The sequence below is a fragment of the Podarcis pityusensis genome (genome assembly GCF_964106645.2).
Source record: "Podarcis pityusensis genome assembly, chromosome: 9".
Classification (NCBI taxonomy): domain Eukaryota; kingdom Metazoa; phylum Chordata; class Lepidosauria; order Squamata; family Lacertidae; genus Podarcis; species Podarcis pityusensis.
Window position 1 is genome coordinate 68,407,406 of NC_138034.1, and position 23,531 is coordinate 68,430,936.

A 23,531-nucleotide genomic window follows, 5' to 3' on the forward strand; every position below is an offset into this window, starting at 1 on the left:
TGTGTTGAGCACTTGCCTTTCTCTGGAGCAAAACTCAGTGCAGATCTGCAGTAAAGGATAACCCTACAGCATGCTCAGCTCTGGCTCTGCTTAAATACCACCAGCAAAGGAGAGTCCAACACCGTCTGTTCTATTGTCAAACATCTCTTACCCCTAAGATGCCTCTCCTAAAGTTAAGCTAAAATCTGATTCCCTGTGATTTCCACCCATTGATTCTGCAGCAACAGAACAATTTTGCTCCATCCCTTCAGGCATGGCACCCCTTCAAATATTTGAAGACAGTTGTCTTGTCTCTCCTTTAATTTCCTCTTCTCTAAACTAAACATACCTGGGCTGTCCTCCACCAGGAACCTTAAATTATGCCCTGCCTGCCCAGGAACCTTTTCTTGCAACTTTTCAAATAAAAAATAAGCCCCTTTCCTTGTTTGCATGTGCTTCTCCACTGCATAGAGCCATTTCTGGAGACCTCATCCAGCCATTTCAAAGATAATTAAGTTAGCAAACAGGGTCAAGGTTGATCCTGTAATGATTCTGTGCTTCTTCCAGCATGGCTTCCCATCACATGCAGCAAGCACCCTACCACTGTTCCTCTTCTTTCCTCTTTGCAGAAAGGTGCTGGCTATCATCTGGATCTGTTCTTGGTCGCTGTGTTGATGATTATATGTTCCTTCATGGGCCTTCCCTGGTACGTTGCTGCTACGGTCATCTCCATCGCGCACATTGACAGCTTGAAGATGGAGACAGAGACGTCTGCACCTGGGGAGCAACCCAAGTTCCTGGGAGTCAGGTATGCCAGCAGGGCCGGCCCTGACATTGGGCAACTGGAGAAGAGTGGCACTCTTCAGGGAGCAGGGCCCATAATCTGAGTCTTACGCAGAGAGTAGGAGGAAACCTAGCTCAGTAGTGCAGCCCAAAGAAATGAAGAGATAAAAGGCCCTCCAGTCAGTTGTGTATATAATATTTCTTCGTGGCAATTCGCGATCTTTGGATGACGGTGAAAAACTCCTAATAGGAACTGGTCTGATAATTGCTGGCTTTTATTCCAGGGAGCAGAGAGTGACTGGAGTGATTGTGTTCATTCTGACGGGCATTTCAGTCTTCATGGCTCCCATTCTGAAGGTAAATGATTGCTCAACATTTTTGCCTCTGCTTCACCCTCCACCCAACGCTGAGCTATGTGTGTCTGTTTTGAGAAAGCTACTAAGTCTGCCATAAACAGGTGGAAGGGTTTTTCTAACACATTTAAGGAGCTGTAATAAATTACTGTAAAAGAAGAATTTCAAAACGTCATTGCCTTTGTAGAGTAATAATGTTTCTCGGGAGCAAAGTCATACAGAGGGCAGGCAAGAACATTTTAGGGCAAAAGTGTTTTTGGCAAACTATTGAAGAGTTGCCACAACACTTGCAGGGAACGTGCCTCCCTAAATTTGAAAAGCACGATGTACCTTTCACTTGGAAAACCCCTACCAGGATGGTGGAACTACATGTCTTGTGAAGAACAAGCCTGTCACCAAAAATAGCACTGCCCAGCCCATAATGTTTTGCAAATTATCCCTCCTTGTCCTCATGCTATGTCATGTTATGCAGGTCTCCACCCTTGTTCCACATCAAGGGAAACCCGTAGTAGAACCATCTGGTTGGCCACTGTGGATAGCTCAGTCAGTAGAGCATGAGGCTCTTAATCACAGGGTCATGGGTTTGAACCCCACATTGGGCAAAAGATTCCTTCATCGCAGGGGGCTGCACTAGATGACCCTCATGTTCCTTTCCACCCCCACCTTATTTATTTATTTATTTATTTACACATATTACATTACAAATCTACCAAAGCCAACACCATTTCTTCCCCATCCCCCCATACATTTACACTGATATTTCCTCAATCCATCATATTATTCTTTTCTCCCTCCTCCCACTTCCCTCCGCCCCCCACTCGATTTCCTCCACATTATACAATTTACAATAATCTTCGCATTCTATAGTCTTCTCAAATCATCTATATGTTCTTATTATCTTTCCTTACTAATTTTTCTTCCATCCAGTACTTCACATTTCAATCTAGGCATATCAGCATATCTTTTTTTTTGAGCAATATTTTGCCGTATATTCATCAACACATTTCCACACCTTTTTTAAATTTTTTGATTTGACTGATTTCTTCTTATAGCAGTTAATTTTGCCAAAATTAAATATTCATTTAGTTTACAAATCCATTCCTCCTTTGTGGGGATAGTTTGTGCCTTCCACCTAGCAGTAATCAGTATTCTAGCTGCTGTACTTGCATATAGAAAAAATCTCTCCCCCCCCCCCCCCATTCTATGATTCTAGGATGTGAGGGTTATAGTACTGCATACAACATAGAGCAGGGGTAGGCAACCTAAGGCCCAGGGGCCGGATGCGGCCCAAACGCCTTCTCAATCCAGCTCGCAGATGGTCTGGGAATCAGCGTGTTTTTACATGAGTAGAATGTGTCCTTTTATTTAAAATGCATCTCTGTGTTATTTGTGGGGCATAGGAATTCGTGCGTATATTTTTTTCAAAATATAGTCCGGCCCACCACATGGTCTGAGGGACAGTGGACCGGCCCACGGCTGAAAAAGGTTGCTGACCCCTGACATAGAGGGAGGAACTTGGCGTGGACAGCAGGCTCCTGGTTTGGGTAGCAGCCCTGGGCTGCTCATAACATGCAGTTCCATCCTTCGTGGTTTAACTTGGTGGTGCTGAAATGCAATTTCCCCGAATTTGCAAGGGTTATATGTTTCAAATCTGGGCATGGCGTTTTTTTGTTTTGTTTTATTTCTTTCCGCTTTGCAGGCTCATATCACTATTTATTATTTTGTGCTCATAGCCAAACGGCTCGTGGCAGGTAACAACAACAACAAAAATACAATTAGAACAATTGAAATTATGAAACTGAGCCCCAAAACAATGATAGAGTAGCAAAATTGCTGCTGCAGGTCACCTTAAGTTAGGCTGTGACCCACCAGCTGAACAAATGGCTTGACTCGTGTCAGGGAACTGCCATCGGAAGGAAGGGAAGTGAAAGGGCTCACACAGGTTGGGAGAGACTCAGCAGCTGAAGAGGGAACCAGTAGGGGGAGAGGAGCTGAGCTGAGGGAAAGGGAGCTGGAGGGATGGCTCAGAGACACTTCCAGCGAAAACAGTGGGGAGGTTTCAGGACCTCCTGTAGGGACACCCACTCCTCGCCGGAAACTGTCACGCAGAGAGTCCAGAAGACGTGTTTCCGTTAAGGAGCTTTTATGTTGGAAGCGATTCCGAAAGCAACCACTGTCGGAATCTGCCAGCGACTGACGGAGCCATGTTTAAGGGGCTCCGTTACAGACAGAGGTTTGCAAACTTGACCAAACTCTGAGGGACTAGGATTTTACACACAAGCAGCTCATCGTCCCATACAGCAGCAGGACTAGGATTTTACACACAAGCAGCTCATCGTCCCATCACAGCATTCCGACAGTCTTCGTGAGCAGCTTGTGCAGGAGAAGGCATCATGAGCAACCCAGCCGGAACCGGAGAAGCAGGAGCTGGAGCGGGTCCAAGCCTGGAAGAAAGGTACCGGGTGTTGGAGGTCCAGCTAGCGCTGCAGACGGCGAGGCTTGAGGAGAGGAGGGCTCAGGATGCAGACAAAAAGGGGAAAGACACCCAGCTCGTCAGAAAGGTACCAGGATTGGTGCAGAAGTTTGGGGGGGAGCCCAAAGACTATCATGGCTTTCGGACAGAGATGCAATATGCCCTCAATCTGCAGTTTGATGAATTCCCTGACGAGGAATCACGAGTGGCTTTCGTGATTGGGCATCTTGAAAAGGGGGCGAGAGACTGGGTTAGACCCCTGATGGCAGCGAATAGTGACGTCCTAAAGGACACGATGAAGTTCTTTCGCGCCATGGATCTGATGTTTTCCAGCGATATTGAACAGGGAGTGGTCCGCAGACAGTTAATGGCTTGCAAACAGGGGAGCCGATCTGTCCGTGAGTACTGGACTGAGTTCACCATGTTGATCCATAAATTGGGGTGGGATCTATCGGCGGAACCCATTCAAATGCTCTTTGAAGAAGGGCTTTCTTCGGCTGTGAAAGATGAACTTTCCCGGGCGCCCAGGGCGGAGTCTATGGACCAGCTGACCAAATCAGCGCTGACCATAGGAGCGCGCCAGGAGGCGAGAGCATTGGAGAGGCGGGAAGGGAAGGGGGAACGTTGGAAGGAGTTCCGCATTCCAGACATTCCAGAGCCAACTTTCCCGCCGGCAGAGCCGATGGAAATCGGAACAGCGCGCGCGCGCGCAGTTTCAAAGCCCAGTGAGGGGGGAAAGAAGGAGGGAAAAGGCGCCCGGAAATGCTATCTCTGCCAACAGCCAGGTCACTTTGCCAGAGTCTGCCCCCAGAGGAAGGAATGGCAAGGGATGGTAGGAGCTGTGGAGGGAAGAGAGGAAGAAATACCGAAGCAAGTAAAAGCCAACGCCTGGCTGCCACCGTCGGGGCACAGCAGCCAGGCCAAAGAGCAGTGAAAGTGCCCACGCCAGAACCTCCTAAACCCGCCCTAGTGATAGAAGTGGCGCTAGAGCTGCCAAACGGACACCCTCTAAAGATAAAGGCGCTGTTGGACTCAGGCAGCTCCTGCAATTTCATGAGCAAAGAGTTTGCAGCTGAACACCAGATACAGACGATCCCTTTAAGCAACCCCCTGCAGGTGACCACGATCGATGGCAGGGAGCTGTTGGGAGGAGAAGTCAGCTTGCAGACCGTCCCAATGATAATGAAGGTGGCAAGGCACACCGAACTGATAGCGTTTAATGTGGCCACCTTGGGAGGAGCTAAGAGAGTTCATTGACAAGAACCTGAAGAGAGGGTTCATCAGAGAGTCCAGGGCGGTGGGGGGCAGCCCAGTGTTTTTTGTGGATAAAAAAAACACGAACAAGCCGAGGCTTGTGTGTGACTTCAGGGCCTTAAATGCAGTGTCAGAACCAGTGGCTTTCCCTATGCCCAGGATTGACGACATTTTGACAAGGGTCAGGAAGGGAAAGATTTTTACTAAACTGGACCTAAGGGGGGCGTACAACCTGATACGAATAAGGAAGGGGGATGAATGGAAAACCACCATGTTCACCCCTTTGGGGGCATTTGAATATTTAGTTATGCCCTTCGGCCTACAAGGAGGCTCCGCGTGCTTTCAATCGTTTATGAACCACGTCCTGGGGCCTTTGCTTTACAAGAATTGTGTGGCCTTCTTAGACGACGTGTTGGTGTATTCTGAGAATGAGGAGCAGCATGTGAGAGACGTCAGAGAAGTGTTGAGCAGGCTGCAAGCCAACCAGCTGTGGGTGAAACTGGAGAAGTGTCAGTTTCATACCAAGGAGGTGGAATTCCTGGGGTATCGCCTGTCAGACAAGGGATTGGCCATGGATCCCGGCAAGGTCCAGGCGGTGCTGGAATGGAAAACACCCAAAACAAGGAAGGATGTGCAGAGGTTCCTAGGATTTGGGAACTTCTATCGTAAGTTCATCCGAAACTTTGCCCACCTGACGGCGCCCATTACGGACTGTCTCAGCAGTAAGAAGAAGTTCGTTTGGACTGAGGAGGCGGAGCGAGCATTTGAGGAACTAAAAAGGGCCTTCGCCTCGGAACAACAACTCCTGCATGTGGATTTACAAAAACCGATGAGAGTGGAAACTGACGCATCAGACAGAGCTATTGGGGCGGTGCTTCTGCAGCCAGGGAAGGAGGAGTCAGAGTGGAGACCGTGTGCCTTTTTTTCGCGAAAGCTGAACAAATCCGAGAGGAACTACACGGTGTATGACCGAGAACTACTAGCCATTCATGAGGCGTTCCGGAGATGGAGGCACCTGCTAATTGGCGCACAACATAAGGTGCAAGTGTGCACTGACCACAAGAACCTAGAGTATTGGAGGACGGCACGAGTGCTCAACCAACGGCAAGTGAGATGGGCCCAGGAGTTCTCCAAATTTAACTTTGAGATTTGTTACGTGCCAGGCCCAGAGAACATTAGGGCGGACGCTCTCTCACGCAAACCTGAATATTTGGAGGGGGAGGGAGCACCCGAAGAGAGACATGTCATTCCAGAGGACCGCTGGGTGTGTGGGGCGGCATTGGTGGGACAAAGAGAACTGGTAGAGGAAACAGAGAATGATGAATACGCCCAGAATAAGCTCAGAGGTCTTAGGGGTGAGGGAGAGGAACCAGGGGGTTTCGAGGAAAGAAATGGAGCTTTGTATTACAAAGGGGCACTGTATATCCCTGAAGGAGACTTAAGGGGGAGGGTACTCAAGCAGTTGCACGACAGCCCCACGGCGGGGCATTTTGGACAACACAAAACCATGTGGTTGGTCACCAGGGAATTTTGGTGGCCTAAGGTGAGGGAAGATGTACGGGAGTATGTAAGAGGGTGTGAGCAATGCCAGCGAGCCAAAGGGGAGAGGCGGGCACCGGCGGGGCTATTAGAACCCTTACCAACCCCAGAACGACCTTGGGAGGCAGTGTCGATAGATTTTATGACTGATCTGCCGAAGTCCAAGGGGAAAACAGCCATCATGGTGGTGGTAGACCTACTAACAAAGATGTGCCACTTTGTAGCCTGCTCGCATGCAGTCACGGCGGAAGAGACAGCGAAGTTATTTGTAGAACACATTTTTAGGTTGCACGGGGTGCCATTGAGGGTGGTCTCAGACCGAGGAAAACAATTTACTTCCAGGTTCTGGAGGAAGCTCATGAGCTTACTGCAGGTGGAGGTCAACTTTTCGACTGCCCGGCACCCTGAAACCAACGGGCAGGCGGAAAGAGCAAACGGGGTCCTCCAGCAATACCTGAGGTGTTATGTCAATGACAGAGAGAATGACTGGGTAGAAAAGTTGGCGCTGGCGGAATTTGCCTACAACAATGCCGAGAATGTGTCCACAGGGATGAGCCCCTTCTTGGCTAATTATGGGTGTCATCCCAGGGCTTTCCCAGGGGGAGAAGGGGAGAGATGGGGTGTCCCGGCAGCTGAGCATTTTGTAGAAGAAATGGAAGCAATCCATCGTCAGCTCCAACTCAACTTAGAAAGGGCGAAGGAAGAATACAAGAGGCAGGCAGACAAGAACCGAAGGGAAGGTGAAACCATAAGGGTGGGAGATAGGGTGTGGCTGTCAACCCAAGGGTTGCCGTTCAAAGGAGGTTGTAAGAAATTAAGACCCAGGAGATTGGGTCCCTTTGAGGTCATTCAACAGGTCAACCCAGTGGCTTTCAGGCTCCGGTTACCCAACCACATGAAACTGCACCCAGTATTTCACAGGTCGTTACTGTCACCGTATGAGGGGGGACGAGAAGGGATGGCCACTCGGGGACCGGTCATAGAAGAAAGGGAATGCAGCAGCCATGTGGCAGAAATCCTCGACACCAGATGGAAGGGGGATCAGGTGGAGTATTTGGTAGCGTGGGAAGGAGAACCGGAGTCAGAAAACACTTGGGTAATGGCAGAAGATATCAATGACGAGGTATTGATAGAAACGTTCCATCAAAGGTTCCCAAGGAAACCTCAGCCTGTGGAGAGGTTCCGGAGGGAATACTTTGGGACCACCGATGAGGAGGAGGAGTTGGAAGGATTCTCGGAATCGGAAGGGGAAGGGGAGATGGACTCTGAGGAGGAGGAGTACTTCGAGACCAGGAACCGCAACAGGTGGAGAGAAGTGTTCGGGACATCGGAAGATGAAGGAAGTTCATTCCGGGGTTTTGCCTCCTCACCGCCCGTAGAGGAGGGGGCGAGAGGGGATGAAGGGGGCCCTGGAGGGGAGGTGGATGTCAGGGAACTGCCATCGGAAGGAAGGGAAGTGAAAGGGCTCACACAGGTTGGGAGAGACTCAGCAGCTGAAGAGGGAACCAGTAGGGGGAGAGGAGCTGAGCTGAGGGAAAGGGAGCTGGAGGGATGGCTCAGAGACACTTCCAGCGAAAACAGTGGGGAGGTTTCAGGACCTCCTGTAGGGACACCCACTCCTCGCCGGAAACTGTCACGCAGAGAGTCCAGAAGACGTGTTTCCGTTAAGGAGCTTTTATGTTGGAAGCGATTCCGAAAGCAACCACTGTCGGAATCTGCCAGCGACTGACGGAGCCATGTTTAAGGGGCTCCGTTACAGACAGAGGTTTGCAAACTTGACCAAACTCTGAGGGACTAGGATTTTACACACAAGCAGCTCATCGTCCCATACAGCAGCAGGACTAGGATTTTACACACAAGCAGCTCATCGTCCCATCACAACTCGCTATAAAGCAGTTAGTGCTGTTTGCAACCTTGGGTAGGAATAGCATATTGAGTACGAAGAGCAGATCAGGGCAACGTGTGAGCAGCATTCTGTGTCTTTAAAAAGAGGTGCAGCGTCTTAAATCTTGTTTTTCCTGCTTGACCAAGAAGGCAAGGGCAAGAGTTCACAGCCTGTATCCTCTTTAATTCTTTTATTCCTTTTTTTAATTAAAAAAAGAGAGAACTTTTTCAACCAGTCCTCCAGCTTCTGGGTTGTTCATTAACAGATGAGGTAGAATTGCATTACCAGTGCATGGGTCTATATAATCATTTGTAACCAAACCCTGAAGCATAAAACATAGCCACGAAATCTGACGGTGGATCACTGAAGCAGCAACGCAAGGCATGGTGGCAAGAGCTTTTCGCCATACAGTGCCTCTGTACATGGAAGCTCAGTTTCGTTGTTTTCCATGCACCTAGGCCTCCCTTCCTGTGTTGGCTGACATCTCCCGCTCTAGAAAATGGAGCATTTTCTTTTTTAAAACAGAAAAATTAGAGAAAGCATGAAGCGTTCCAGGATGATGCCATTGTGGGAAAATTCAAAAAGTGATTTAATACCTCCTTTTAAAAAATAAATATGCCCTCAGGACATTTGAGCAGAAATAGCAACTGGAGAGTCTTTTTTGATCTATGCACGTAGCAGTAAAACTACCTGCAGAGTTGGGACGGGGAAGAAATGAGAGAGGCCAGTTAGAGCTCAGGTCAGGCCAAGCCAGACAGGAATTTCTAAAGATGAGCAGCTTAGGGAGTTCTTTCAAGGTCATAAGAAACCAGGTTGGAGTTTAGTTGTGGCTGCCGAGGTGCTCCCCATGGGGTGAATTTCAAATTGTCTCGTATGCAAGTTGCGATACCTCCGCCAGTTCACTCGCTGTTTGTCATGCCACCTGGGCATTTAAACATACGTTCCCAACCTTGCATTCTGAAGTAATCCTGAGACATTTGGATCATGTCTCCCCCTCCCTCCATCCTGAGCACATAGAGAAGCCCCCAGGGCTTTTCACTCTTGACCGTGCAGTTGGTCATGTTCAATTCACTGTGATTGTAGTAAAGAGCATTCTTTCCTCAACACACTGGGGTCATGTGTTCTCCTGCAGGTCAGATCTCTAAGAGATTATTAAAGCAATAGGGAATGAACTGATTCCTTAAAGTTCCTGGCATGTGCTTTTTGTGTGTGTCTTACTTTGCTGTGCACTGGAGGTGCTTAAAAGTGAGCACAATATCTGGAAGCAGGAGAATATAAAGTAGTTCAGGAGGGTCATTGAGTAAGCACTGCCTGCCATATAGTGGCTTGTGCCTGTTACTGCAGTTAGCAATTGTGCTCTGCATATCCTTTGACATAGTTGCTGCTGCTTCTTTTGGGTAATAGTAATAATAATAATAATAATAATAATAATAATAATAATAATAATAATAATTTATTATTCATACCCTGCCCATCTGGCTGGGTTTCCCCAGCCACTCTGGGCGGCTGCCAACCGAATATTAAAAACACTACAGCATCAGACATTAAAAACTTCCCTAAACAGGGCTGCCTTCAGTTGTCTTTTAAAAGTAAAATAGTTGTTTATTGCCTTGACATCTGGTGGGAGGGCATTCCACAGGGCAGGCACCACTACCGAGAAGGCCCTCTGCCTGGTTCCCTGTAACCTCACTTCTCACAACGAGGGAACCGCCAGAAGGCCCTCGGCGCTGGATCTCAGTGTCCGGGCTGAACGATGGGAGTGGAGATGCTCCTTCAGGTATACTGGACTGAGGCCGTTTAGGGCTTTAAAGGTCAGCACCAACACTTTGAATTGTGCCCGGAATTGCTTACTTCATGTTTTTTCTCTCTCTCCCACTTTTAGTTTATTCCCATGCCTGTGCTCTATGGCGTGTTTCTATATATGGGCGTCGCTTCCCTTAATGGAGTTCAGGTAAGCTTTCTCCTTGGCAACCCAAGGTCTTCCGATTGGTGGGGTGCACGTTATAGAAGTCCCTTGTCGGGAAAGATGGTAAACATTAACCAGCCTCCTCATTCTCACACATCTGAAGTAGGTCATTCAGCTCCTGGAAATAAAGCACATGGCTCAATTAGTCAGTTGGCCAATAAGGTGCAGGAGACCCCATTGTTGCCATCTTCCAGCTGCGTGCCAATATGTTTCCTCTTCTGGAACTCTGTTTATTTTGATTAACATCGTCTCCTGCTCTCTCGTCTTCCATCTCGTTCTCGTTCGGAAAGGCATGCAGAAAATTGACCAGTATGTGCACCACACACACACAAAGTACAGGACTGTGGTGCAGATTTATACCATTCCCTGAAACAACGCTGGATTTACATATAAGCTAAACAAGCTATAGCTTAGGGCCCCACTCTCTTGGGGGCCCCCAAAAAATGTAAAGGAAAAAAACAACACTGGATGTACATTTCCGAAATATAAGATAAAAAACCAATAGAATAAAACCTACATACAGCAACAGTGTTTTGTGTTGTGTAGGCTCCTATGATGTAAGTCATGGGCCCCGCCTGCTAGCCTGCTCCCTAAAATATCACAGGTTTGCTCATTTCTATATATAGGGTGCCTACATTCTGCATGTACTGGTTGCATGGCAACATGTGCAAATGGCTTTAGATACCTATTAGGTCCATAAATTACCATATAGCATATTCAACACAAAAAAAGTGACAATTTGTTGTTGGTAAAGGACAGCTGAACATATAAAGAGCCCCATTACCTTCAGTAGCTTAGGGCCTCATCAAACCTTAATCCGGCCCTGCCCTGAAACGATACATGCTTTATTAATTAAAACAATACATGTATTAATGGTTTTTTTAAAAAAAGAATTAGCTTCAAAGCTAAGCCTGTTAATATCAGCAGGGTCAGGGTATCAGGAAAAGCAAGGAGAGCTGTCCAACTAAGCATGACATTGGTAGGTTTAATACCCCTCTTACTGACCCACATTCTTATACTGGGGTCTTTTACTGGCCCCCTATGTTTCTCTTTGAACTCTATAGAAAGCAACATAGATAATTGGTTTGCAGTTCTAATCATTTATCTCTGGAGGAAAAACAGCACAACTGAGAACTCCTGGTTCTGGAACGTAGTGGCTGAAATTTGTGTACTTCCTTTTTTTGCAAATGTGTAAACTGCTCCACAGCCTGAAGTTACGGATGTAGTGCACAGTAAGATAAAATGAGATCAAATGCAGAAAAAATGACTCTTAAAAACAAAACCATTTCTACCAATTTTAAAACAAACAGACAGTAAGAACATTTCTATAGATGCATAGTTAAAATTCCATGATATGACTGGATCACACTTCAGGAAAAACCTTCTGAACACAGACTTCATCTGTATTGTATATTTAAATCATCGTTATATCCTGTGGTAGCGGGAAAACATTAGCTCCTTAAAGTGGTATGAAATTGCTTTAAATGTGTCATGCGGATGGGGCCACGAAATCTTCATCTGCCACCTAATTCAAGGGAATCTAACTGTAGAATGCAGTTTTATACCAGGAGGTCCAATTGTCATAGGGGCCTGCTCTGTAGCCGTATGATGAATTTTAGCCTTGCCTCTAAAATGAGACCGCCTCCCTCCTATTTATGAAGAGGCTTGCGTTGATGTGGCTGAGTTGGCATAAGCTCATGGGAAGCTCGCGGTTCATAAAACTTGGCAAATCTTGAAACCTCGACCACTTTTTAAAATGATTGTCTTGTCGCTTGAGAAAACGCTGCACGAAAGCTCTTTGCCTCGGAGAGCCTAGCATCTTGGAACTGGCACCAGGAAAAGCTGGTCATGTTTCTGTTAACTTTCTGGCACCTTGTTAATTGCATTGCTCTTCTGTGCTTAATAGAAAAAGGAGTGCATGTTTTGTGTCCTCCCCTAGAGATTTATTTGGGCCTTGGTTTCATTCACTGGATTGAGATTAATCTGGCTTCAGAGTCAGCCAGCTGTGGGCAGCGGGCCAGGGCGCTGCCAGAGGACAAATAGTTTATTGTTAATTCTTGCCTGAGCTTAGGCCTTTACTGAGGCCATCACTCAAGTGGAGGAAAGTGAGGAGGACCGAGGAGGGGAGGTTGGTTCTCAGCACAGGCATACAAGCTAACTAAATAGACGAGGGAGCATCTTTTCCTAGAACAACACACTGCAGGAACACTCGCTGGTTCTCAGGTTACACAAAGGTCATCATCAGCTAAAACTTGAGTTGCACATCGTCCTGTCCTTGTGGCAACAATTCCATTATGCATACAGGGGGTTCCTCCTGCCTCACTACGATGTGTGCGTGTTCCAGGGCCGGCACACCCATGAGGCAAGGTGAGGCAGTTGCCTCGGGCTGCAACATCCACAGCGGCAGCAGATTCAGCCTCCAAGGAATGCATCGTTCCTCAGTTGTGCCTTTACGGTGGCCTCTTGGGAAGTAGAAGGTGCTGCTGGTCTCCTCAGTGTAGATCACCTCTTCCTCCTTGCCTGGATGTGTGCTTTTGCGGCACCATTTTGTGTTTTGCCTCAGGTGCCAAAATGTCTTGGGCTGGCCCTGGCACGTTCGTATCAGTGGTGGCTAGGCTGGGACTAAGAGCTCTGAAAAGGAGTGACGGTGATGGTGAAGTTCATCTGAGTTCAGGCGAAAACCCACCTCAAATTTGGAGCAAGCTTTTACAAATCTCATAATGCTCATTTGACTCTGATTAAAATCAAAGCTGAAAAAGATTTGCTTGAGCCTGGGGTAGCTCAGTCAGTAGAATGTGCAGCTCTTAATCTCGAGGTTGTGGGTTTGAGCCCCACTTTGGGCAAAAGATACCTGCATTGCAGGGGTGTAAACCTAGATGACTCTCGTGGTCCCAACTGTATGATCTCAAACATCCCCTTTGCCTTGAATCACACTTCTGTTGGGCAACAATGACTGGGATAAGCGGAAAAGAGGGGCAGGGATGGGGCATTAGGGTGCTGATGAAGCTGGGGTGGGGGGTTGACAGTCAGCGTGTCTGGGAAGGAGGGTGGAAGTGCGTGACTTCCCAAGTTGGCTTGGCTTGGAAATTTCGAGAGTTAGAGCAGAATCTTTGCAATGAATGGACATAAATTAGTCGTGACCATTAATCTCAATAGACCTATTCCAGGTAGGACCAACATTGTATACAACCCTAACCCAGGTTATTATTTTCCCACTGAGAATTAGCTTGGTTTATTTCCAAGCGAATCTATAATAATAATAATAATAATAATAATTTATTATTTATACCCCACCCATCTGGCTGGGTTTCCCCAGCCAATCTGGGTGGCTTCCAACTGAATATTAAAAACAACACAGCATCAGACATTAAAAACTTCCCTAAACAGGGCCGCCTTCAGTTGTCTTTTAAAAGTAAAATAGTTGTTTATTGCCTTGACATCTGGTGGGAGGGCGTTCCACAGGGCAGGCACCACTACCAAGAAGGCCCTCTGCCTGGTTCCCTGTAACCTCACTTCTCGCAGTGAGGGAACCGCCAGAAGTCGCAGGCTGACCACTGGGTCAACCCTCCTGTCACTGCAGAAAACCTGCACGATGGCGCTTGTGCATTTGAGGAGAGGATCCTGCAGCTTCCACCTCTTTTGAGCTTTAAAGCAGTACCAAAGCCTTGTTGATTCCCCAGTCAGGTGCTAGAAGCAAAACTAAAAATAACCGTTTGCTTTTTCTGCATTGGCGCATGCTAGCACCACACTGCTGAACTCTGCTCCTTCTCCTTTCTCCACCCCAGTTCATGGACCGCCTGAAGCTGCTCTTGATGCCTCTGAAGCACCAGCCTGACTTCATCTACCTGCGCCATGTCCCCCTTCGCCGGGTCCACCTCTTCACTTTCCTCCAAGTGGTGTGTCTGGCTCTCCTTTGGATCTTGAAGTCTACAGTGGCTGCTATCATATTCCCAGTCATGGTAGGTTGGTGTGATCATGACTGCCACCTGTTGCACCCATCCTTCCTTCTAGCGCCGCCTGACTTGCCTTGCTGATCAGTGACACAGTTCCACAACCTTATTCCTTCCCTGTCCAAAGACGGAAACAATTTGAACATATTTATTTTGCTGAAAAGTAAGTTTAATAAGGGACGTGGGTGGCGCTGTGGGTTAAACCACAGAGCCTAGGACTTGCTGATCAGAAGGTTGGTGGTTTGAATCCCCACGACGGGGTGAGCTCCCAGTGTTCGGTCCCTGCTCCTGCCAACCTAGCAGTTTGAAAGCACCTCAAAGTGCAAGTAGATAAATAGGTACCGCTCTGGCAGGAAGGTAAAAGGCGTTTCCGTGCGCTGTTCTGGTTTGCCAGAAGCAGCTTAGTCATGCTGGCCACATGACCTGGAAGCTGTACACCGGCTCCCTCGGCCAATAAAGCGAGATGAGCGCCGCAACCCCAGAGTCGGCCATGACTGGACCTAATGGTCAGGGGTCCCTTTATCTTTACCTTTAAGTTTAATAATGCAGTGTGAGATAGAGAACAAGCCTTTCTTTTTCCTTAAAAAAAAACCACCCACAAAACTCACCTGTGTAAATGCTGATTGATTAAAAGGGGGAGGGGAAGCCTCATGTTGTAGAGGTTTTCAAAGGATGTTTGAAAGGAGGGATGGGTGGATATCAAATAATTAGGTATGCTGGTAAGATGGCCAACGTTCTTTGTTTTGCCTTGCTTATTCATCACTTATTCATAGTTTATACATAACCTGGACCAGTCTTCCGCTGAGAAGTCTCTGTCTTTCCTATTTTGCAAAAAGAGAGGTGTCCTCTTGCAGTTGGATTCTATACCTTTCAGGAGTCAGTGGCTAATAATTTGTAGCTTTAATTTGTGTTGATTAGCCATATATTTCAGGTTTGTTTTTTCCCGTTATCTGATCAGGCATAATAGCAGCGATATTTTTTTTCAAGTTGAGGAAGCCCGGTAGTTGTAGGCTAGAGTTTTGGTAATATGGGAAAGTTTTACTAGTTCCTTCTGTTTCTTCTTTCCTTAAGTACTGGGTGGTTTCCTCAGGGCAACAATACAGGGGTAGGGGAAAGAAGTGGAGGGCAGAAAAATTGACCTTCACTGAGTGGACATTTTCATACTACAGTGGTACCTTGGTTTAAGAACAGCTTAGTTTATGAACAACTTGGGTTAAGAACGCTGCAAACCCGGAAGTAGGTGTTTTGGTTTGTGAACTTTGCCTTGGAAGCAGAACATGTTCCGCTTCCTGTTGAATGTGTTCCATTTGTAAATTGAGTCCCCCACTGCTATGGGAAAGCACACCTTGGTTTAAGAATGCTTTGGTTTAAGAACAGACTTCGGAATGGATTAAGTTTGTAAACCAAGGTACCACTGTATTCTTGAGTAATTGTGGCAAATTCAGTTATGTGCAGTCATTAGGGCTTTTGTTGTTGTTCCAATGTGCATCACTTTGCATCAAAGAGTGTCAACATTTTTGGGCCCATGTTCACATTTCAGTTTTGAAAGGGTATCACTCCTGCTGGTTATTTCTTCCTTCCCCAGTCACTCCCCTTCCTCTAAAGACAATGCTCAGGTTAATAGACCATCTGTGGAATTTTAAACTCTGATGTATCATGGGCGATTGTTTTTATTTGTTACTGTTTCATGTATTTTTGTGTTTTTATATTGTGAACCTCCCTGTAATCCTTGGATGAAGGGCGGTGCAGACATTCAATAAAATAATAAATAATGATTTCCAGATAGGGGAACCATCATGTCCCTTACCTTCAGCTGCCTCTACGCTGTCTGTACATAAGATAAACTGAGGCTTGCCTCCCCACCTCTCCCCGCTTCCTGGTGGATATTCCTCAAAGCCACAGATCTATACAATATGCCGCACAGCTATACAAGGTCTCAGCTAAAAGCTATCCATGTGCAGAATGTCTCTTCCCACACTTGTTTTTGCTATAAGAGCACTCCGAGGTAGTCGTCCCATAGGTTGAGGCGGTCATGCAAATTATGTTTGGGTCCCTTTGCTGCAAATTACAAAGTGAGGCTAGGAAATCCTTGTGCTTGCCATTCTTTTTTTTTTTTTTTTATCCTGTCTCATTCTCCTGAACATCTCCAATAAAGACAGTGCAATTTTGCAGCTCTGCCTGTTGCAGAGTTTACAAGCGGCACTTGACATCATGATCTCTGAATATTGTACCATTTATTTCCAACCTGCGGGTGACTCGAGAAATTGAAACCTGGAATCTGAGTGGTGGAACTTCCGATCCATTTCAAGCCGTGTTGACTGCAGCGGCCGCTCAGGTTTCAAATATTGTTAACCCTTTCTTTACCAGCCCGGAGGCTGAGGGAGGAGCCCTACGTTGGATCAGGTGAGGCAAAGAAGGTAAGCTTTGGTGCCAGAATGGTGGGGGAGATGTTGCATGTCAGTAAGGGAGTGCTGGCTTCTGTCCTGATAGATCCTGGCGCTGGTGGCAGTCAGAAAGGCGATGGACTACCTCTTCTCACAGCATGACCTCAGTTTCCTCGACGACGTCATTCCAGAAAAGGACAAGAAGAAGAAAGAGGACGAGAAGAAAAAGAAGAAAAAGAAAGGCAGCCTGGACAGTGACAATGAAGATGTAAGGCCATTTTCACCATTGTTAACATTATTTTTTTTAAAGTTTTTTATCCTGGCTAACTTGTGACAGCTCTTCAGGTTTGGATTACAGTGGTACCTTGGGTTACATATGCTTCGGGTTACATGCGCTTCAGGTTACAGACTCCGCTAACCCAGAAATATTACCTCGGGTTAAGAACTTTGCTTCAGGATGAGAACAGAAATCGTGCTCTGGTGGCGCGGCAGCAGCAGGAGGCCCCATTAGCTAAAGCGGTTCTTAGGCTGGAGAAGAGGAGGTTAAGGGGTGATATGATAGCCATGTTCAAATATATAAAAGGATGTCATATAGAGGAGGGAAAAAGGTTGTTTTCTGCTGCTCCAGAGAAGTGGACACGGAGCAATGGATCCAAACTACAAGAAAGAAGATTCCACCTAAACATTAGGAAGAACTTCCTGACAGTAAGAGCTGTTCGACAGTGGAATTTGCTGCCAAGGAGTGTGGTGGAGTCTCCTTCTTTGGAGGTCTTTAAGCAGAGGCTTGACAACCATATGTCAGGAGTGCTCTGATGGTGTTTCCTGCTTGGCAGGGGGTTGGACTCGATGGCCCTTGTGGTCTATTCCAACTCTATGATTCTATGATTCAGGTTAAGAACAGTTTCAGGTTAAGTACGGACCTCTGGAACGAATTAAGTACTTAACCCGAGGTACCACTGCACATACATCTTCAGTTCATGCCACGTCAGCCATGAAATCACAGGTTCTTGGCTATGTCTGATGCTAAAGACAGAGGCTGATACGCATAATACACAGGGCTGTGTGTATTTCACAGTTCTGCAGCAGGTGCTGAATTTAATATTGAAATGGGCAATGCCTGCCAAAATTTTCAAAAACGAGAAGGAAGTTGGTCTGATGGTTGTAGGGAAGCCAAATACGTGTCTTGTATGGTTCATGCTAACCTCTCTCTAATACTAGCAGAATAAGAGGAAATACTTCGTCAAATTGCAGAATGCAGCTTTATAATAATAATAATAATAATAATAATAAATAAAAATAAAAATAAAAATAAAAATAAAAATAAAAATAAAAATAAAAATAAAAATAAAAATAAATTTATTTATACCCCACCCTCCCCAGCCAAAGCCGGGCTCAGGGCAGCTAACACCAGTAAAATTACAGTAAAAACATAATAAGGGAGGGAAAACCAATTTAAAATACAGGTTAAAATGCCATAAGGCGAGGGAAACATAAGGGTCAGACTGAGTCCAAAGCAAAGGCCAGGTGGAACAGCTCTGTCTTGCAGGCCCTGCGGAAAGATGTCAAGTCCTGCAGGGCTCTAGTCTCTTGTGAAAGAGCGTTCTACCAAGCCGGGGCCAGTACTGAAAAGGCCCTGGCAGAATTCACACAGAATTCAGGTTACCTGGCTACAGGATTTTAATCTACTGTAGCACAAAATAGACATAGCCCCGCTGATGCTCTTTTTCTGCCTAAAATGGATTTGGAGCATCCCTAAGCCGTTGCCCTCGCAATTCTCCGAACCATCCCTCTGCTACACAACGCTGAGCAAACGCAGACGTGGTGGTCCCACTCAGCCAGTTGAATGTGTAGTTACTTCTGCATTTGGCTGACAGTGCAGGATCATCACATCTAAAGGCAAACTTTGAAAAGGAAGCTTCTGTAATCTTTAGCTGTGCATACACCAGTAGCCTGTGGGATTTCTGCCTCTGACAATTTTGTGCATCCAGCCAAACATGAAAGTGACCTCATATTTGTCTGGCTACATTGGGATCACAACGCACAAAGGCACCCAGTCTGTCTCTTTGCACCCACCTATAGAAGTTCTTCAAATGTCTTTTTTTGCTCTGGGGGAATTGCCTCATCACCTGCCTGGTCTGGCACTGAACCCACTGGGGTTCCTGTCTCCTGTATTTCCAGCTCTTTTCAAAAGTGATATTGCCCAACAATGCTTTTGTGAATCCTGACAGCCCTTGGTAACCTTCTCGGGTGGCTGGTTCTAACACGAGTCCAGGAGATGAGAGAGAGATGGCTGGCAAAGCTTTCTTATGAATGCAGCTGAATTTTCTTCAGTCTCAACCGTCAAAGGAATTCCTGCTATCAGCAGTTTTGATCACACATTACGTTTGTCCATATGAATATGTCCCCAGCAAATTTGGGCAATATGTTCATGAAAAACCACCCAAAGCCTTGCTTTCAAGTCTTGCCTTTCCCAAGTTATGGGAGAAGGGTTAATTTTCAAGAACCTATTTCCCCCCCTCCCTTATATAATAATAATAATTTATTATTTATACCCCGCCCATCTGGCTGTTTCCCCCACTCTGGGCAGCTTCCAATCAAGCGTTAAAAACAATACAGCATTAAAGTCTATTGATATATGACAGTTCCTTCTCCTTTTTCATGTTTATTATGCTCCCAAGTCTTGATTTTTCAGTTAGTTCTCTGTTTTTAACAACAATAATAAGGATAAGGATAAGAATAAGAATAGTACACCGTCCTATCTCAGGGCCCACACAATCTTGGCAGCCATCCACACTAACAGTGAGAATATTATTTTGATGTTTTCTTTCCTTTTCATTTGCCTTTTGTTTTAATGCTTTCAAAGCATCTGACTTGCTCAATTACATTCTGCATTGTATGTGTTGTTGGTGATCTCACTTTAGAAACAGCAACAAGAAAAGTGTCTGCCTGTAGGGTGGCTTTCGATGATCTCTTGATTCCAGGTATTTGAGCCTGACTGACAGACGGGCATGCTAACCCAACTTTGTGCCTTGCAATGTGTTGAATTGTGTTGGGGTTTTTCATTTTTAATACTCATGTGCCTTCAGCTGTTCTTCCACATTACAAAGACTCCCTAGGCCACCGTCGCCATTTCCACATGTTGTTAAGGCCGATGGAAACTTCAGAAGACCTTTAAAGGCTGCTCCTATGAGGCTCTGTTCTGGAAGTCAGCAACTGGCAGCCCACGGGGCAGAACCCGGACTGAGGAAGGTCTTTATTGGCCGCTAGGTGTGTGTGACACAATTGAGGCGTGTTAACTTTCCAGGAAACTCCATACTGACTAGCCTCAGAAAGCAGTAAATTGAATAAAGGAGGAAGTGTGTGTGTGTGTGTGTGTGTGTGTGTGTGTGTTAAAGTGTAAGACAGTTGGGGAGCAACAAAAGCATTGCTTACAGCAGCCTTTGCCATCCTGGTGCTCTCCTTACTATAGCCCCCATCAGGCCTAGCCAGCTTACATTGAGTGCATAACTTTGGCGAAGACTAGCTTACTGGTTCCAGTTGGCGAAGGCTGGTTTCAGGCTTCCAGAAGCATTAGGATAATTGCATCAGTGCTCAGCTGTCTCACATACACAACTTCTCTCCATTTTCCCACCGTAATAATTCCTGAGCCCAGCTGTCATGAAGCCAGCTAGTTTCAGGTGCCACAGCTCCCAGCAGCTAACTGAATTGCTGTGACATCCCTGGAAGCATGACTACCTCTTGACCACTTCAATCTTTAGGATTGGCTGCACCGTCACACATGGTGACTCAGAGATTTTGCACTGTTAATTAAGAGGCAGTGGTCCATTTATTTATTAATAGGCGGCAGTGTTTGTGCACTTAACATATTTGTAAGTCTGCCTTCATTGACTTCAAGAGAAAACGTGGCACCATCACTTGGCTTTTCTAATTCAGTCGTTAGGGTTTATTGGCCATCCTTGCCTGTTCTTCTATGTCTTTGGTCTTGATGGCTCATCCTCATAGTGGTGGATTGGCTTCCTGCTCAGACTTGTTGCCAGCTAGGGCTCCCATGCTTTTCATAAAATGAGTGCAAAATGTCTCATGTGATTTGTGCCTTCTGTGGTTAAATTATGGTCATCAAAACCTACGAATTGAGGTGTAGCTTTGGGCCGATCCACAAACACACCCGCCTTATACTGCAGAGATGGAATCTGGAGCCCAACCCCATTCTGTTTCCTGAGTTTAGTAGACTACTTTTGGAGCTGTGATGAAGACCCTTCTGGAAGGCTTCTGTCAAATTAGCAGCTGTGGCACTTGATGACCATGAGCTGCTTGGAGGAGCAGAAGGATGATGAGGATAAACAACAAAATAAAAAAGAAATGCCTATTGGCCTAAAAGTTATGCAGTATCATTCAAACAACCTTCGCAAAATGGACAGCAGCAAAGTGCGCTGAAGTGCATTGCGCGGTTATTTCCTTAACTGTCAGCAGGTGGAGCTGTTGCCGAACTTGATGCTGCAGTTAAAAAAGCAATAACAAGTTGGTAAGGAATCCCTGAAGTGCCAGAGCTGGGCTGGTACACCCTGGATAAATCTGTGGGGAATGGCAAGAGAGAGCGAGAGAGCGCACGGGCGAGATGGAAGCATTCTAAGAAATTTTGTGCACGTTTCTTCCACAGTCCGACTGCCCCTACTCAGAAAAAGTCCCAAGTATTAAAATTCCAATGGACATCATGGAACAGGAACCTTTCCTAAGTGATAGCAAACCTTCCGACAGTGAGTAGAACTAACACCTTGCATGCCTGCTTCAGTCTCAGTTGCACCTCCAAAAAGCAGCTATATAGCGATATATAGATATAAGTTTATATATCTATATATACTTACAATATTGATTTTTTTAAAGAAAAAAAAACCCTTGTTCCGTAGATGTTTTCTTTTCCCCTCTTATATCTACATGTTGTTTCTTTAAACCAGTCTTTTCTTACACAGCATGTAATATATATATATATATTTGGTTGGCTTTTAAAAATATCTCTTTCTTGTAAGTTCGTTGGTTTTGGGTTTTTTGCTTTTTTTCTTTCTTCCCTCCTTTTGTGGCTCCACTTTTTTTAATTTGCTTTTATCCAGCTGCTAACAGATCCGTCACTAGCTCTCTCTTTCTCTCTTTCTAACCCTCCAAATCAATCCAGCCCATTTATGGCATGGTATATTTCTGACCCCGCACGGTGGATGTGTGTGCACTTTCTAACGCTCTTCGATGATTTCCTTTAGCTCTCCCTCCCTGCTGGCTAATCTTCTGGTTTTGCAGCCTTATAGAAGCACCACCACCACTGTCTCGCGCTGTTTGTTTCCTTAGGATCCACTCACCTGCCAAAAATCAGAACTTAAGCATATAATATTTGTCCACTGTGTCGTTGTTGTTTTTGAAAAAGAGGTCATCCTGTGAATCATGTAGCACTATTAACACGCTTGTCTTCCTTTAGGTGGCTTGGGTGATATTCACTTTCTTCTTCAATTTGTGCTAAAACGTGATTGCCTTTTTCATTTCAAAATGAGAACAAAACACTGCAGCCCCACCTCTGCTTATTCCCTTGCCTATCTTCTGTTTGTTGCTTTATTGATTGCATATGGGGCAGGTCTTGTATGGTTCGATGTGCATTTTGCTGAATAGGAGGAATTGTGCAAAACTCGCAGGTGGATATTTTGCGAGTTGGTGGGAGAAGAATGCATGGCTTGGCTCTCTGCAGATATAAACCAAGCGGCAAATATCCTAGAGGGGCAAAATATCTGTGTAGACTCGATCAGAATCTACCTGCCCTCATGGTGCCATTGCAACATGCGGAGCAAGAGAACCAGACTTGCAGACTGCCTATTTTGGGTAGGGGAAGATGGTGGAAAGAGATGGGCTTGTTAGACATGCTAATTGAATGGAATGATGCTGGCTGGGTGGGTAGACAGGAAGACGGTAAGTGTCAAAAGCTTCAGATGCAGGAGAGATGGAATAAGTAAGGTGTAGCACTGGTGAGCGGGTTGCTTGGTTCAGGGGTAACTATGGTGACAGCAGAACAATCAGATGGGACCACAAATGTCTATTAAAAAGTTGCTACATCTTGAATACTAAACTGCCATTTTGTTGTCTTCACTGAAGTGTCACAGTCCTCTCCATCCCAGGAAAATGGAGCTTTCCATTTCCCTCTTGAGTGTGGATGGGGATAGAGATGGAGAAGCTGTGGTCCTCCAGGGGTTGTTGCATTCCCAGCACAAATCAATCCCCAAGCAGGGTGGCCATTGGGCAGAGATGATGGAACTGGAGCCCAAGAGGGTTGCCATATTTCCGGAATTTCCCAGACATGTCCAGGATTTCCACAGCGAAATTAGCGTCCCGGGAGGAATTTCGAAAAATCATTAAAGTGTCCGGGTTTTTGCCAACAGAACAAGTAAGCATCTGTTTGACCAAACAACTTTTTGGGTGATTCCCCCGCCCCCTAAAAAATAACTTTTGTGTCTGGACCTTTTACTTCTTGAAATATGGCAGCCCTAGAGTCCAACAACATCTGAAGATCCGCAGCTTGAACGCAAAAATATCCTGTGTTGTTTAACGCCTACATGAAATCACTGAGTGGGGTCATCCGGAGTTTTGCAGTACGTTGTCTGCAATATGTTGATGGCACACAGCTCTGCTTCTTCTTTGCACTTGGAGGTGTGGCATTCTATTTCCTGGGCCGCCATCTTGCCTTGGTAATGGGCAACTTTGTACTGGGCTCAAGATGTAGCAACTTTATTTTAGCTGCTTTGTGTTTATTCATAAATAAAAGAGGGGTAGAGATTTCTAAAATCAAGCAGTCGATAAGCATTATTATTTTATTTTTCCAAAAAAAATAACAGGAGAAAAATCACCAACATTCCTTGAACGCCATACATCATGCTGATAAAATTCCTTTCCTGCACTCCCACACAATGCCAAGGTGAGGATCTATATGGATGTAT

General features: G+C 46.0%; 1 protein-coding gene across 5 annotated transcripts in view; it reads left to right on the forward strand.

Annotated features, from left to right (window-relative positions):
• SLC4A4 (solute carrier family 4 member 4) overlaps positions 1–23,531 on the forward strand; it is a 355,256-nt gene that overhangs the window by 161,571 nt on the left and 170,154 nt on the right. For 3 of the 5 annotated variants that reach the window (XM_081020705.1, XM_081020706.1, XM_081020704.1), the window contains 6 exons: positions 609–787; positions 1,047–1,119; positions 10,149–10,217; positions 14,018–14,191; positions 16,673–16,834; positions 23,430–23,509. In XM_081020705.1, coding sequence (XP_080876831.1) covers positions 609–787; positions 1,047–1,119; positions 10,149–10,217; positions 14,018–14,191; positions 16,673–16,834; positions 23,430–23,509 — 737 coding nt within the window. Of the gene's footprint in view, positions 1–608; positions 788–1,046; positions 1,120–10,148; positions 10,218–14,017; positions 14,192–16,672; positions 16,835–21,223; positions 21,321–23,429; positions 23,510–23,531 lie in introns of all 5 variants that reach the window. The other 2 variants (XM_081020707.1, XM_081020708.1) reach the window with 1 other exon arrangement.